Source organism: Grammomys surdaster, unplaced genomic scaffold (assembly GCF_004785775.1).
Source record: "Grammomys surdaster isolate TR1022 unplaced genomic scaffold, NIH_TR_1.0 125818, whole genome shotgun sequence".
In the NCBI taxonomy this organism is placed as follows: Eukaryota; Metazoa; Chordata; class Mammalia; order Rodentia; family Muridae; genus Grammomys; species Grammomys surdaster.
Window position 1 is genome coordinate 2,275,868 of NW_021620648.1, and position 15,496 is coordinate 2,291,363.

Genomic DNA, 15,496 nt, shown 5'->3' on the forward strand with positions numbered 1-15,496 from the left:
GTAGAAACTAACCAGCACACAGGGACACAGAGATATGTCAGGTACACATACAGGGCAATTGTATTTATTGTTTTCAATAGTACAGTTTAATGAAATGACTTGCAGGAATTCTTGAGGCCCAACAGTAAAAAAAAAATGAAAATAAAAAACCAAGGGAAAGGTCCTCCTTCTGGTTCCTACGTCCTCAGAACTATGGTTGAAATAAGTCTCTCCAAGGCAACTGCCATTGGTGACTCTAGATTTTGCTTGTGATCATTTGATCTTAGACTAGCCAGTCTTATAACTTTGAGAATGAAAAAACGTGAAAGTCAAGAAACTAACGCTGCTGCTGAAGACGACTTACATGCACTACCCACTATCTGTGCAGCTGCTGCTGCAGGAGCCAAGCACCAGCTCCTCAATATACTAGAAGCTGCCAAGAAGACTTTCATTTTTACACAGAGAATGGTTATAAAGTATGTATGTTTTCCAAGGACAGCAACACTTTGCTGCACACAGCTCTTGTTACATTAGTCATACCCTTATAAAGTTTCAACTAGAATCCGTTGGCTCTCAGAGTCTGTATCAGCGCTGCCTGCTTTTGCACCAAACTGCTCTGCCCTTCAAGACAGGGAACTACTGGGTGCACTCAGTTCCCTTTCACTGACACTCACACTGGCTGTAACAGGAGTCACTGAATGCCAGGTATTACAACCGAGTGCTTTTCACAGCGGGCCATCTGCAAGGGTACTGCAAGAGCCCTGCTCTGAAATGTAGTGGCATTTTGAGTACAGTTTTATGTGCAATTCTTCTCAGTTCAGAACACTGTGTGCACTCTATACTAGTAGGTCAATTGAGTGGGCAATCCAAAGAGAGAGGGAGAAAAAAAAAAGGAGAGAGAGACAGAGAGAGACAGAGAGAGAGAATACCAGTATTGCAATCACACTCTGCCAACTACTGGAGTGGTGAAGGTATATCATTACACTTTGAAAATAAACCCTCCAAAAGATATATACATACACGTATACACACACATACAAAGATTTGTATACGCAAGCATGAGTGTGCATGTGTGCACACACATACAGACACACAGACACACAGACACACACAGACACACACAGACACACACACACATTTTCATTGCTAACACAAATGGCAGACAAGTCATTCCTAGTAAAGAAAACACTGGGCAAACCTGGTGAAGGCCGCCAAGCTTCCCTGATTCTCTGGTGCCTTTACAAGGCACGAGTCAGAGAGACAAGCGCTTTAGGAGACTAATATAAATCTGCTCTGAAAGACATTCTGCAAGGCATCCTACATGCTTAATTTTCTTTAAACAAGGCACTAATAAAATCACAGTAGCATCTAATACGATCTTTAATTCCTTCAGGGTAGGAGCCATGGCTAATCTTCAATGTCTGACTGAGTGGGAACATTTATTTCCCTCTCGGTAGAAACAGCCAGTAAGATATTCCTAGTCCTACCAGAGTTGCATTACTGAAGGTTCCTGAAGGAAACGAGAAACAGGCCACCCCACCGTGAATTACTGCACTGGGCCAGAGCATTGCCTGTGCTCAGTCGAGACTGATTGCCAAGGTTACCGAGAGCAGAAACCAACAGGAACAGAAATCAGCCAACGGAGCAGGAAATTTTGCAAACATCTCCTTGTTCTTTTACTACGGAATGAGTTCCTGTCAGCAATCCCATACACAGTTCGAAATCAAACCTAGAGCTCAGCATGCTGGGAGGTTCAAGGCCAGTTCACCTGCACCTCAGGGACACCAAAGTCTCAATAGTCACTGAGGGGTCCTGTGGCAGACTAAACCACGAAAAAATAGAATTTATTTTTCAAAGAAAATCTTAGTGACGGATAAAAATTTTAAGATGAGGTACTTACAAACTCTGGAGTACGGAAGTCCTGCTGATTCTCCAGTGACCCAAAGGTGGGGCAGACAATTGTCTGGTCAAAGTTTTCCAGCACTGCAAATAAACAGTAAGTACATTAAGTAGAGGGAGAGATGAGCCTCGGCGTCTGAGGCCCATCTGCAGGGTGAGCATATTGAATATTCCCCACACCAAAACCTTCAGCAACTATTTCATGCATGTGGCTAGGTTTCAAAACGCTCTAGGCTGCGTCTAGCGTGGAAAATTACCAGCCTCTCCACTGCAATTAAATGTTGTAGTGCCGCTAAGGAAGCTATTATCCCGCTGGCCTCTTGGGGAACTGATGAAGAAGCAAAAGAGGGCAGTCGGTTTCTGTTTTAAAATACACGGAAAAGCAGTACCTGACAGACATTTAATGGGAGCCAAATAAAAATTTCCAGTAGACACTCTCAACGAATAACAAACAAGTGAAGCTAATTATAATAACATAATTTAACCAATGATAATACACTAATATTCAGCATGTAGTTCATATTAAAAACTTACCAGTAGACTATTTTATAATAGTAAAACGTAACCTATAACAATACATTAACATTTGAATACATTTGAATAATATGAACATAGTCCATATGAAAAATCATCAGTGAACTAGTTTACATTTTTCTTGGACGAAGTCTTGGGGATCCAGGATGCATTATGAATACAAATCTCAGTAGAGAAGAGCCAGAGGTCAAAAGATCAGCAGCCAGAGGAGCCTACTGGCCACAGTATTAGGTGACTGAAGTGTTAGGTGGGGGAGAGGAGCCAACTCAAGAGGTGGGTCATTCGTCCACGTCAACCCCTGTGTTGGCATCAAGACTCTGACATGAATGAAAGGAAGGCCCAAGAAAGCAAACCAATCGTATGCACTCTGTGGGTTCTAGATCAAATAGCCTTAAAGAAGCCTGGAGTGAAGACCTCCATAAAGAGTGGTGTATGCTGGAGGTCGATCAGCAGTAGAGAACTTGCCTTGTTCATGCTTGAGCACTTTAAAAAGTCAAGAAATTTCAAATAACAAGAAAGTGTTGGATTATACTAGGGATCACTCCATAATCATGTAACTTTGACTATATAGAAAAAGAACTCCCTTGGAGAGGCATTAAACAGTCAAGGTTGCTGAAAGAGCCTCAACTGTCTGAAGAGGTTTAAATAGATATTGACATTTATCGACAGGGCCACAGCTCTTCAGGAAGCCACTGACATGAAAAGGGTCAGGTTAAGGACATAAAGAGAACTGAGGTACATGTAACAGTCGGCAGCGTACATCCTCAGATGGTCCTGACAGAACAGCTAGGAATGGCCTTTAGTTTTACCTGTAGTAATAGTAGTTTGAATTTTACAAGCCTCTACATACCTGGTTTATTGAATACATAAAAAGGATTTGTGAAATGGCTGGTTCTTATTGACACACACACATACACACACACACACACACACACACAAATTCCTTTTCTCTGTGCCTAAAAAAAGAACACCTCAGCTTGCATAGAGAGATTCCTGAGAGACTGTAAGATCATTTACAAAGCCAAGCTATCAGCCAAAAGTTGAGACAGTTCATCTCTGCCATATTACTTAGGTCTTGTACCTTGATTTAAAAAAAAAAAAATCCCAGTATTGAAATTACAGATTTGATTCACGCCAAATACCTTTGTTTGCACACGTAGCTCACGTGTTAGTATCTCTACGCCCTGAAGAGAAAGGCCAGTAGACATGGCAGCCAGCACGAGCAGGCGCCATCTCTTCTGAATTGTCCATGAGAGGACCCTCTACATAAGTACCAGAGAAGAAATGGGAAAGGGAGGTGAGAGATGGCTTGAAGGCAGCTCCCAAAGGTGACAATCAAGATGGATGTCTCTGAGTAGCCCAGGAGGCACGCAGTTTCCATATGGCCAGTTAAGTTTAGAGAGTAGGAAGGATCTCAATGAGCTGAATATTTCAACAGCCAAAGAACAGTTGTCCAAAATAATGACATCCCTGTGACCACCTTCACAACATCCTAAAACAGGGTTCTCAACCTGTGTCTCGACCACTTTGTGGTCTTGTATCAGATACCCTGCATAGCAGATAGTTATGTTATGATTCACAGCAGAAAAATTAAAGTTATGAAGTAGTGATGAAGATAGTTTTATGGTTGGGCGTCACCACAAAATGAGGAACTGTATTAAAAGGTCGAAGCATCACGAAGGTTGAGAACAACCGTCCTAACACATGACTGTCTGTACACCAGGCTGTGAGAAGTTCTCCACAGCCCTTGGTACAGCTTGGAATTAAAAACCTAACCTTTCTACAGTATAAACTGTAGAGATAGTGAAGATATTGCAAATGTGGTATTTATGGTCTATTGCTTTAGAAAGTCAATTAAACATCAGACTTGTGTGTATTTTTATAAGACCACAATAAATCAGATGGCGTGACTGTTTGCCATCTTATCTAAATCCCTATAGGATGAGCTGTAAAATTTATCTATCATGTATCTGAGGTCAAAAGTGCGATATGTTTCCTTTTGTTCCCTTTCTTCTCCTCTGCCCAGGCAGAGAGACTTAAGAAGGCGTTAATAACAAGGCATTCATCAAAGCTCAGCAGAGCAGGACTCTTTAAATTTATAATCTCACTATGCAAAGTTAAAACATCCAGAGAGACGTTAGAATTATGCCAAATACCCTACAGGTGTCTTTAAACTTTTTCCTAATTATAATGACTACCATCGTAAATATTAGAAGTAACACAAATCATTGATATCTGGCATGACACTTGAGATGGCTCCTACTCTTAAACTCTGAACCTCCTTCCAATAATTTGAATAGGATAAAGAGCATCAATCTGTTGTTCCAAATGCCTATCTAAATTCTCTTGTATACTCAACACATTAGTAACTTTTTTTTTGCTAAATGATTAACAAAAGTAGCTGTTTTAACTTCTTGTGTCAAGGCAATTGCAGAAGCAGTGGTGCTAGCAATTAATGTAATTAAAGCTGTTATACCAGCAATAATCAAGCCCACTACCCTCTTGCTTCTGCTTAAAGCCTGACTCACTTCTTCCAGTACTTGCAAACTTTTTTCAGAATATCAAGGTCCTTCCAGAAAAAAACCAAACCAAAAAACAAAACAAAACAAAGGCATTCATATAGACAGAAGAACATATACGACAACTCGGGGGCTCTGTTAAATCACAGACACGGAGGCAGAGGAATGGGTTTGTGAAAGTGTAGAACGGCTTAGAGTTCTAGCTATTCTCATAATGAAAATGAACATAGTTGCAGCTAATGTCCTCACAGAAGAAAAACTTAATTTGCGTAAATAAAAACAAAAATGGCTTTACTGGCATACCACCGTGTGGGCAGGACAAAGCCACAGGTATTTCCCCAAGGACCTAACACAGCTGAGAGGTAGGTGATACACAATCCTAATACAATAATTAATCTTCTCTACTCAGGGGGTTCAGGAAGTCTTTGGAACTCTTATTTCTGATAACCTAGCACAAATAGGAAAAAAAACACCATTTTTTAAAAAAAATAGTTTTAAAATAAAGGTGAAAGCCTAGGAATTTATTAAAACAATGGGGGGAAATACTTTTGAAAAAGCAAATATGCTCTCTTTAAAATAACATATTACTTAAGAGGTTGTGGAATGTGACTTAAGTACTACCATTAAACCTTGTATTAATAAGAGAACTACTCTAAAGTTATCATCAGTTCACTTAATTTCAAAACTTGGAACATAAAACGTCTTGAGTACATCGATGTTACCCATCTGTCAAAGCAAACCAGAGAGAGTGTTGTAGGTGCAAGCCGAAGTCTTGACACATCAATGGTGTTCTGTGCAGAGGTGCAGCAAATCAGCAACTGAACATCAGGCTCACCCAAACATACCACCCACTGTACATTTTGCTCAACCTTGGTTTAAAGCCCAAAGGTGACTAAGGCCCCTTTTCAAGACATAATTGATACTAACTTCAGAATCATTTGTAAGTTGCAGGCTAGACAGATTTACAGAGGACTGTAAGAATACTATCAACTATGGGCTGGAGAGATGTCTCTGCAGTTAAGAGCACTGACTGCTCTTGCAGAAGACCCAAATTCAATTCCCAGTACCTCTGTGATGATCCATAACCCTCTGTAACTAGTTCCAGGGGATATGATGCCCACTTCTGATATCCATAGGAACTAGGCATGTTTATGGTATGCATACGTGGAGGCAAAACTGCTCACACATATAAAATAAAATAATATAAAAATAAAAAAAGAGATTACCAACTGGCTTACTATGAGTAAAAATAAAAAAAAAACTGAATAAGTTTTTCAGAAGCCTATAAAATACCCCCTTTTTATATATTTAACAATAAACCAGATACCTACCAGTTAGTTTAAATCAAAGGAAATGATTTTTAAATTAAAGGAGCATATTATTAAAACTTTATCAATAGAGTTAGGGTAATGAAGTTTTTAAATGAAGTTAATTCTGGCTTGTTCAGCACTGTAAAACCAGGACCCAATAAAACATCATAGAGGTTTGGCCATATTGATGAATTAATAAAAGGACATTGGCAGCCTCACCAAAAAAAGTGACAGTCATGTGATTTCTTGTGTACCAATTAAAAAAGAGTGACTCGAATTTACTGCCCAGATTACAAAACAGATATTACCTGTACTACAACAGTGATTGAGACTGTGATACAAAGTAGCCAATAAAGAGCCATTATCTATCATATTATAGCTCAGACAACCTATTCCCTATCAGATAACACAAAACCACCTCTCAGGAAATCCAGGGGAAAAAACAAAATAGCTGGTACGGAGAGCTCTGGAATAAAGGTAATTAGAATGAAAGACAATGTATCTAACGTACTGGGAGACAATGTATCTACTGTACTGCACTAGTGTGGGCACAGAACTGGGTCTACCTGACTCATTCATCAAGGTGATTGGTTGGCATTGAAATGATGAAAACCACAGTAAATATGTAAGACAGCAGGTAATGCCTGGCCTGAGCTGGGGTTGTAGCTCTGGTGTAAAGCCCTTGCCTAGCATGTGCAAGGCTCCAAGTTCACTACCCAGCACTGGAAAAAAAGAGTAATAATGACAGAGCCAAGTGCAAAGGGCCTGGACTAAGGACCCTGATAGGGCTCAAGTCCTCATGCTACCTGCTGAGTCCTGCTACTCTCAGCATATCTGTTCCCAGCTGGCGATAACCATCTCCCCGGTGATATCACAGGGCTGTGCAAAGATACTACTGACAGTTTAAAAAATCTGAAGGGCTGGTGAGATGGCTTGACAGGTAAAAGTACTGGCTGACTTTCCAGGGTACCTGGGTTCAATTCCCAACACTCATGGCTCTGACTCAAGTTCTGGGGACCCCAATGCCCTCTTCTGGCCTCCAGGGAAACCAGGTACAAACATGCTACACAGACACGCATGCAGGCAAAATACCCATTCTTTAATAACTTTTTAAAATTGAACACTATGTAAATACAAATTAAGTTTGCAAATGCAAACTCAAAAATGTGGAAAAATGTAAATGCAAGATTACAGAGCATACTAATCTGTGCCTGGCATTTCTAAAAGTCTGATCTTACTTATTCATATTTTTTTCCTTATTTCCTCAGATCATGAATAATAATTTAAGGTTGTCAGTCACCTCAAATCAACAACTAAAAAGTAAAACAATTGGATTCTGCATCAGTCTGACTCCAAAATTGTACATCTTTTAGACACGTTAATTTTTGTCTTCTGGGTTGCTAATGGATACCCTATTAAGTATGAGTTGATAAGAAATTAAGATAGCATTGTAAATATCAATCAAAAATATTAGCAAAAAGCTGTGCCAACATATGGCCAGATAGAAACAGAGTAACACACCAGGTGAGGTAGCACAGACCTGTAATCGCAGTACTCAGGAAGTGCAGACAGGACCAGGGGTGTAAACCCAGCCTTGGCTACATAGCAAGTTTGCAGCCAGCCTGGGCCACATAAAATCCTTCCTCTAAAAGTAAACAAACTAACACATTTTGAAAACCAAAGGAAAAATCATGCCATAGAACTGACTGGCTGGCAGAATGAATGAAGAGCATTCATTCATTCATTCATTCATTCTACAAAATAAAGAGACGCTGGTAAGCCTACAGACTCACAAGCTAGGTGAGAAACACGCATATGTGCAGATATATACTTATATATGGGTTTATTTGTGGTGCTGGGGATTAAACATAGCACCTCAAGAATACCAGCCATAATAGGAATACAAATGACCCTAAGAAAAATAAGGTAAAGAAATTGCTTTCAAAAAAATCCCATGATCTATTCAACTAAAAACAACAAGTCAAAGGAATGACCTGCTTCACCAAGGAAAATGGACATGTTTACATAACCAGACAGGGCAAGATGTCTAGTGGACACCGAGGATGTTCTACACCTGAAATTTTCTCCTCTCACTTAATAGCAGCCTCAGGAATTGTGTATCTGACACTTGATCCCAAAGCCAGCCCTCACCAGCCACCATGATAACACACTTCCGACACTTTTCCCAGCAGCCCCTGCCTTCCAGAAGCACTGGCCTGCCCCACCTCACTCCCAGGTCACTTAACCACCTAGCGTATCCATCCCACACCATCCTTGACCGTCACGTCTGATCTCCAGCTTCCAAGTCTCTTTCTCTGATCTCAGTTTAACAGTATCTCCTGTACTCCGGTGGCAAGTGAACGTCATCTCTCAAACTATCAGGCAGTGCAAGGCTACAGAGTGTTACCGCAGGATTTCAAAATCGGGTCACTCAGAGTGATAACTGAGGAAAACATTAATGGTGGAAGTATAGCGGTTAGGTTTTGTCAGCATTATTTTGGGGGCGATGGTTGTAAAAAGAAGTTTGGAATTTGTCTGGAAAAGTCGTCACATGAACGGAGTTTACTGAGCTGCTGTGGGAACTTGGAAGATAAAGCTGAGAGCAGTGCAGAAGACGGAGGCCTGGCTTGTGACGATCCAGAGGGAACTTGAAAGACTAGCGGGATTGTTCAAGTGTCGCTGTGAATCAAGAGTATGTGCATCCGGTCAGCTGGAGCTGAGAAATCAGGTGTGATTAAGAAGAGACCAGTATCTCCGGGGTCATCTTCTGGGAGCGTTCCTCAGAGCCAGCACACAAAAGCTGTGTCCAGAGGGAACTGAAGCAGCATCTGAAGCTGGCAGCGAGATTAAGTGATGTGTAAGCTACCTACATGTTACCACTCTCACATGATACTGGTTTCGAAAGCACAAAGCGGTCATGGAGAGCAGCTGAGCTTTGGCACTGGGAGAAGCCAGGCGAGGCCTCTGGTGAAGACACAGCCACAGTTGCAGCAGAGACCCCAGGACAGAAGAATAGCTGAGGCTTAGCACCATGTAGCAGGGTCGGAGTCTTTCACAGAGGCCAAAAGGCCACTGGTAAATGTGTAGCCTGTGGCATACCATAGCCTATTGGAAATGCCAGGACTGTTGGATGACCACCAAGGACAGCCACAGCTGTGGAGAGGAGCCTGCTAGAGACTCTGAGGTGTGCTGTGTGAACTGTGTGTGGCACAGCCCAGCAGGTAGAACTGCCCAAGCACTTTGGTTCCAGAAGCTCATGAGTGAGCCCCAGATGCAAGGCATTAAGCTGCAGGATTCAGTTTACAGTCTGCTTTTACTTTGTTCAGACTGTGGCCATGCCCTTGCTCTTCCCTCTTGAAATAAGAAGCATGTAACTTATTTTATTTATTCTACAGGAGCCCACAGACTTAGAATTTTTAAAGAGTTGAGAGACTGGATGTTCTAAAGAGACTGAACTTTTCTAAAGTGTTGAGTTTTCCTTTAAAGACTGTAGAACTTTCAAACACGTGTTTAATACTGTAATATTAACATGGCATCTTTGAACGAACAAGAAAGGGGAGATTATACTTTAGTAGTGATTATGTGTGTGTGTGTGTCGAGTTGATAAGCAGTCAGTTGTGTTTGCTAGTTTTTTGCTTTTCTTTTGTTTTTGCTTTTCTTTTTGTTTTTGTTTTATCAAGCTAGAGTCAGCTTGATAAGAAAATCTCAATTTTGAAAATTCCCTAGACTGACCTGTGGGACATTTTCTTTACTGATGATTGAGGATGTGGGAAAGCCCAGCTCACAGTGGGTGATGCCATCCCTGGGCAGACAGTCCTGGGGTGCCCGGGGTGCATTAGAAAGTAAATTTGGAAAACCAAGGAGAGCACATCAGTAAGCAGCACTTCTCCATGACGTATGCTTCAGTTCCTACCTTGAGCTCCTGCCCAGGCCTTCCTCCACTGTGTAAGCACAAATAAACCCCACCCGCTTCTGCTTTTGTTCCTGGTGTTTTATTACAGAGACAGAAAAGTAGGAGGAGATCCCGGTGCCCTGTAAGTCTTCCTAAGGAGTATACTTAGTTACATAAGAAGAAACACACTGCCCTGGGCCACAGGGAGTCATGCATGCACAAAGGAGACCTGGCAGTGTGTCTTTCACTCAATATTCTGCAAATAGTTGGCAAACATTTGCAAGAAGGAAAGGAGTCAAGTTCCTTCTCACCCTACCCATTTCCTGTCACCAAGCTCCCTAGCCAGGAGTACAAGGCATTCCACGGTGGAACAAAATGGAGAGGGAGCCTCTGTCCTTCCTGGGTTTAGTCCAAGAGAAATTAATTCCAAAGTTGACTTTCATCCATAAACAGCAGCATCCTCAAGAAAAGCTCCAGTGGGCACTCTCCTTGCACACTCTGTTTAGTGTCAATTTTGACACACACTGTCACCACACCCCTCCCCAGCGCTGAAAATATCTCAGGAGCCCAACAGATGTGCTTCAGAAAAGCTGAGAACACCATCCATGGTTCATTCAACAGTGCACAAGGTTGGTTAATGCTTTACAGAGAATGACAGAGTGTGCTGAGAACTCACAAGAGATACACATACTAACGTCTTGGGTTCTTTTACCAACTGACGTTTTCTAGCAGTCACACATATATCCATCCCTGATGTTAGGCAGTTTCCAGCGGACCTTTTAGTAGCAGTGACTGTGCTCCCAGTGTTGCCAACCATTGCTGCTACTGTTACCAAATCAATCACCTCAGAGAGTCTGTAACCATGAAGCAACAACTCCCAACTCCCCTTCCCTTGGCCTGACACCCTCTAAAAACATTTTCCTGTTTGACTCACTTGCTTTCTTCCTCATATGGCACACACCTGGAATTACGAAGTGTCTGCGTAATTTTTTATTATTTTATGTGTGTATTTTCTGTGTATTTTGCCCGTGTATATGTCTGTGCACCGTGTGCATGCAGTGCCTACAGGGGCCAGAAGAGGGCATCGGATCCCGATACTGAAATTAAGAGATGGCTGTGAGCCACAACGTGGGTACTGGAAATTGAATCTGGGTCCTGTGGAAAAGCAGCCAGTGCTCCTAACCACTGAGCCACCTCTGCAGTCGAGTGTCCACCTCAGTATTTCACTCTGTACTGTTCTGAAGTTCCACCTATGATCCTTCTTATGACTGATCCCATTATACGCACAAACCACATTTCGTTTGCTCAGTTATCTGCTGGTGAATACCTGCGTTGCTTCTGTCTTTGGGCTCTTACAGATAGTAGCTGAGTGGATGTTAGTGGCCACCCAAGTCCCTACCTTGCTTCTGAGTATGAACCCAGAATGGGAATTGGTGGGTCAGACAGTACTTCTTAGCTTTTAGAGGGGCTACCAAATAGTTTGTCATAGTTGCCGCTATTTGACAATCCCAGTCGCAGGGTCTGAGTGTTCTCACATCTTCATTCCCTTAGTCTTCTCTGTGCTGATATTTTTTTTTTTTTTTGCAACAGCAGGCATCCAGGTAGGTGCAAAATGGTACTGAGGTTTGAATTTGCCGTCCTTTAATGATCAACGCTGCTGTGATATGTTTCACTTGCTACTGGCCATCATTCTTGAGAGACCTGTCAACTCAAGACCTTTCCCCATTTGTCCTGGCTGGCTGGTTTTGTGTGTCAACTTGACACAAGCTGGAGTTATCACAGAGAAAGGAGCTTCAGTTGTGGAAATGCCTCCATGAGATCCAGCTGTAAGGCATTTTCTCAATTAGTGATCAAGGGTGGGAGGGCCCATTGTGGGTGGTGCCATCCCTGGGCTGGTAGTCCTGGGTTCTATAAGAAAGCAAGCTGAGCAAGCCAGAGGAAGCAAGCCAGTAAGTAACATCCCTCCATAGCCTCTGCATCAGCTCCTGCTTCCTGACCTGCTTGAGATCCAGTCCTGACTTCCTTTGGTGATGAACAGCAATGTGGAAGTGTAAGCTGAATAAACCCTTTCCTCCCCAACTTGCTTCTTGGTCATGATGTTTATGAAGGAATAGAAACCCTAAGACACCATGGTTTTTTTCAAATGAGTTGTCTTTTTGTGGAGCACAGGAATTCTTTATGTACCCAAGATATTGAAGACATACTACATACATGATTTCTGATTATTATGCCTAAGATGTGTCATTTCTCAGTAACATTCTTTAGTGTACAAGGTTCTAATGAAATTCAACGATCTGCTTTGTACTCCTTGTGTTGTTAAAGCTTTTTGTGTTTCTCCAAGAAGCTGCTGTCAAATCCAAGGTCACATGATTTGTCTCTGTTCTCTTCTGAGAGATTTATGGTTTTGACTCTTTCATTACTGATTGACTTTGAGTTAATTTTTATGTAAAGTGTGAGGTAGGAACTCAGCATCATTCTTCTTGTGTGTGCAAATCCAGTTAACACAACACCACTTGATAAGAGACCCCTGACTAATCCTGACCTCCAGACTTATACTACTCAGACCTTCGCTGGGCCATTGACAAGGACATCAAACAGCTAGAGATTGACATCACTAATCTGAAGAAATCCCTTGTTTTGCTGTCTGAAGTGATCTCCAAAAATTGCAAAGGACTTTATTGGACTTGATTTACTCTTTTCCAATAGAAATGACTGTGTAGAGCCCTTAAAGAAGAAGGTTGCTTTTACATAGACAAGACAGGGATGGTTAAAGAGACCATGAAAAAAGGTCAGAGAAGGCCCTGAGAAAAGACAGAGAGAGAAAGATGAGAGCTGGTACAAGAATTGGTTTTCAACCTCTCCAGGGTTGTCAACCCTACTTCCTTCTATCTTGTGACCATTAATTGGGTTATTTTTGCTTATTTCTTTTGATCCCTGGACCTTAAATAGGCTGACTAACTTTGTGAAACAACAGATAGATAATTTGGTAGCAAAACCTATTCAGATACATTATCATAAGTTAGCTATGGAGGACCACGAGACTCAAGATGAGGTTGTTACTCTATCCAGGGTATTCCCAAAACCCATCTCCATCCAACCTAAAAGAAGGGACTTCCGCCCCTAGACCAAGCAGAGAGGGGCCAACCAGAATCCCCTCCGACTGGCAATCTGAATTCTTGCTTATGCTGCGAGGCTAAGCACTGCAAGGGAATATAAATAAAAGTTAAAAATATCTCTCTGGGTTCCCTGAGGGACAAGCCTGACGGCATAGGGGTTGATGTCAAAAGTATCCCCTCTCCAGGAAAAAGACATCGGGATGGGTATGGCCCTCATGTCTTACTGGACAACGACAAGGGGACCGGAGCCATTACAAGGTCCCCTTCAATTACTGGAGGTCAGGCCTCTATCCCCACCTTTGCAAGATTAGAATCTCCACAGCCCTTCTATACTTAAGAGGAGGGAGATGTAAGGAGCATCCCTGCTTATACACTGAAGGCCCAAAATCAGCCATAGGCCTAAAATCAGCAATAGGCCTATCATACATGCATGCTAACACAAAGTCCTGGGTCTCTGTGGAAAAACACTGAAACAGATGGCTATAAGCTATTGTAAACAGGCAGCTTTTGTGGAAGTTTACCAGCCTGAGTAGTCATAGACCTTGTAAATAGGTAGCCTTGGCAGATAATACCAACTTAGATAAGGACAAGTGAATCATAGGCAGAGTCATAGTGACCTGTCCCCTGAACCTTTACCCAGCTGATACCCTGTCCTGAAAGATATCTGTACTCCTCCTGAACATCCACACTCCCGGTGTCATCCCCTTCCCCACATTCTGCCTTTTTGTGTTTATAACCCCTGTGTGAAAAAGTAAAAATTATGATTTTATTAAAAAAAAATAAAAAAGACCCCTGACTCCTTTTTGCCCCTTGTGGAGAACTCAGGCAGCCATGAAGGATGACTTGACTTCTGGACCCAGACTCTGGTGCATTGCCACGCTGCTAATGGCCGCGTGTATCTAGTTTTGTGTGGTTATTGGTTTGTTTTATTTTTCTTTTTTTTAATATTTATTTATTATATTCATATGAGTACACTGTCACTATCTTCAGGCACACCAGAAGAGGGCATCGGATTCCACTACAGATGGTTGTGAGCCACCATGTGGTTGCTGGGAACTGAACTCAGGACCTCTGGAAGAGCAGCCAGTGCTCTTAACCACTGAGCCAACTACACAGCCTCCTCTTTTATTTTTCAAGATAAGGTTTCTCTATGTAGCCCTGTAGAGCAGGTTGGCCTCAAACTCACAGAAATCCACCTGCCTCTGCCTCCCAAATCCTAAAACTAAAGGCATGTGCTCCCATGCCCGACTTAAGTTTTAAAATCAGCTCCTGTAAATCCTCCAACTGTCTTGGCCACTTTGGGGAATGTTTAAGTCCACATGACTGATGTTTACATTGCTATAAACTTTTCCCATTCAATACACATCTTTAAATTAAAATAATCTATTATATAACTGAGGAGTAATGTTATCTAATCGTGCTGGTTTCAAGTTGTTTTTAAGTCATGGCTGCTGCAAAAGCTGAGGCTCCAGAAAAGACAAATGGTATTCATTACAGAAATACCTCCTAATCACATCTTGGAAGGCTCACTATTGCTTTACATAGGAGGGGTTCAGTCCCCTGGGGCTCCCGGGGTTCCCAGTGCACACCACCCTGACTTTGCTGCTGGCTGCAGCTCAGGTTGAATTGGATCTAGTCACTAGCCTGTCAGTTCCTCAATCATAGTGACTATACATGCCCTGGGAAGGAAAAAAGACATCATGCAAGCTGCTATCGCCCATAAACCCAAATCACATTTGAAACATAAACTCTATGCTTCATCTACCAGAGTAGGCCTGATTTCAAAATCAGTTATGACAGTCTGAAAGAAAATGAGAGGGAACAACAAACAAAGAACCCTGTCTGGGTTCACATCCCCCTATTTTAAACCTTCTGGAATAAGACTTTTCATCTTCAGAATCCACACACAAAAGAATGTGTAACATGTATAATATAACTGTATACTAAGATGACCTCAGCAGGTCCTAGCACAGCACCCTTAAATAAGCACTTTATCAAGTGGGCTCAAAGCTGTAAGGCATAGCAATGAAAACCATGACCAGAAAATTCCTTCTAGCACTTTCTGAATTTTTATTGTAAGGAATTTTCAATCTGTAAGAACTAAGAATGTTTCCTCCACAGGACAAGAGAACGTAAGCCATAGACATGCAGAGCAGGAAGCAAGTGGGTTCCTAAGAATGGACACCAATGGAAGAGGGAAGAAGAGGGAAGAGGGAAGAGGGAAGAGGGAAGAGGGAAGAGGGAAGA

At 42.0% G+C, this 15,496-nt stretch overlaps 1 protein-coding gene across 2 annotated transcripts in view; it reads right to left on the reverse strand.

The window, feature by feature from the left end:
* Ano6 (anoctamin 6) overlaps positions 1 to 15,496 on the reverse strand; it is a 184,952-nt gene that overhangs the window by 110,639 nt on the left and 58,817 nt on the right. For both annotated transcript variants that reach the window (XM_028789340.1, XM_028789341.1), the window contains one exon: positions 1,880 to 1,962. In XM_028789340.1, coding sequence (XP_028645173.1) covers positions 1,880 to 1,962 — 83 coding nt within the window. The remainder of the gene's footprint in view (positions 1 to 1,879; positions 1,963 to 15,496) is intronic.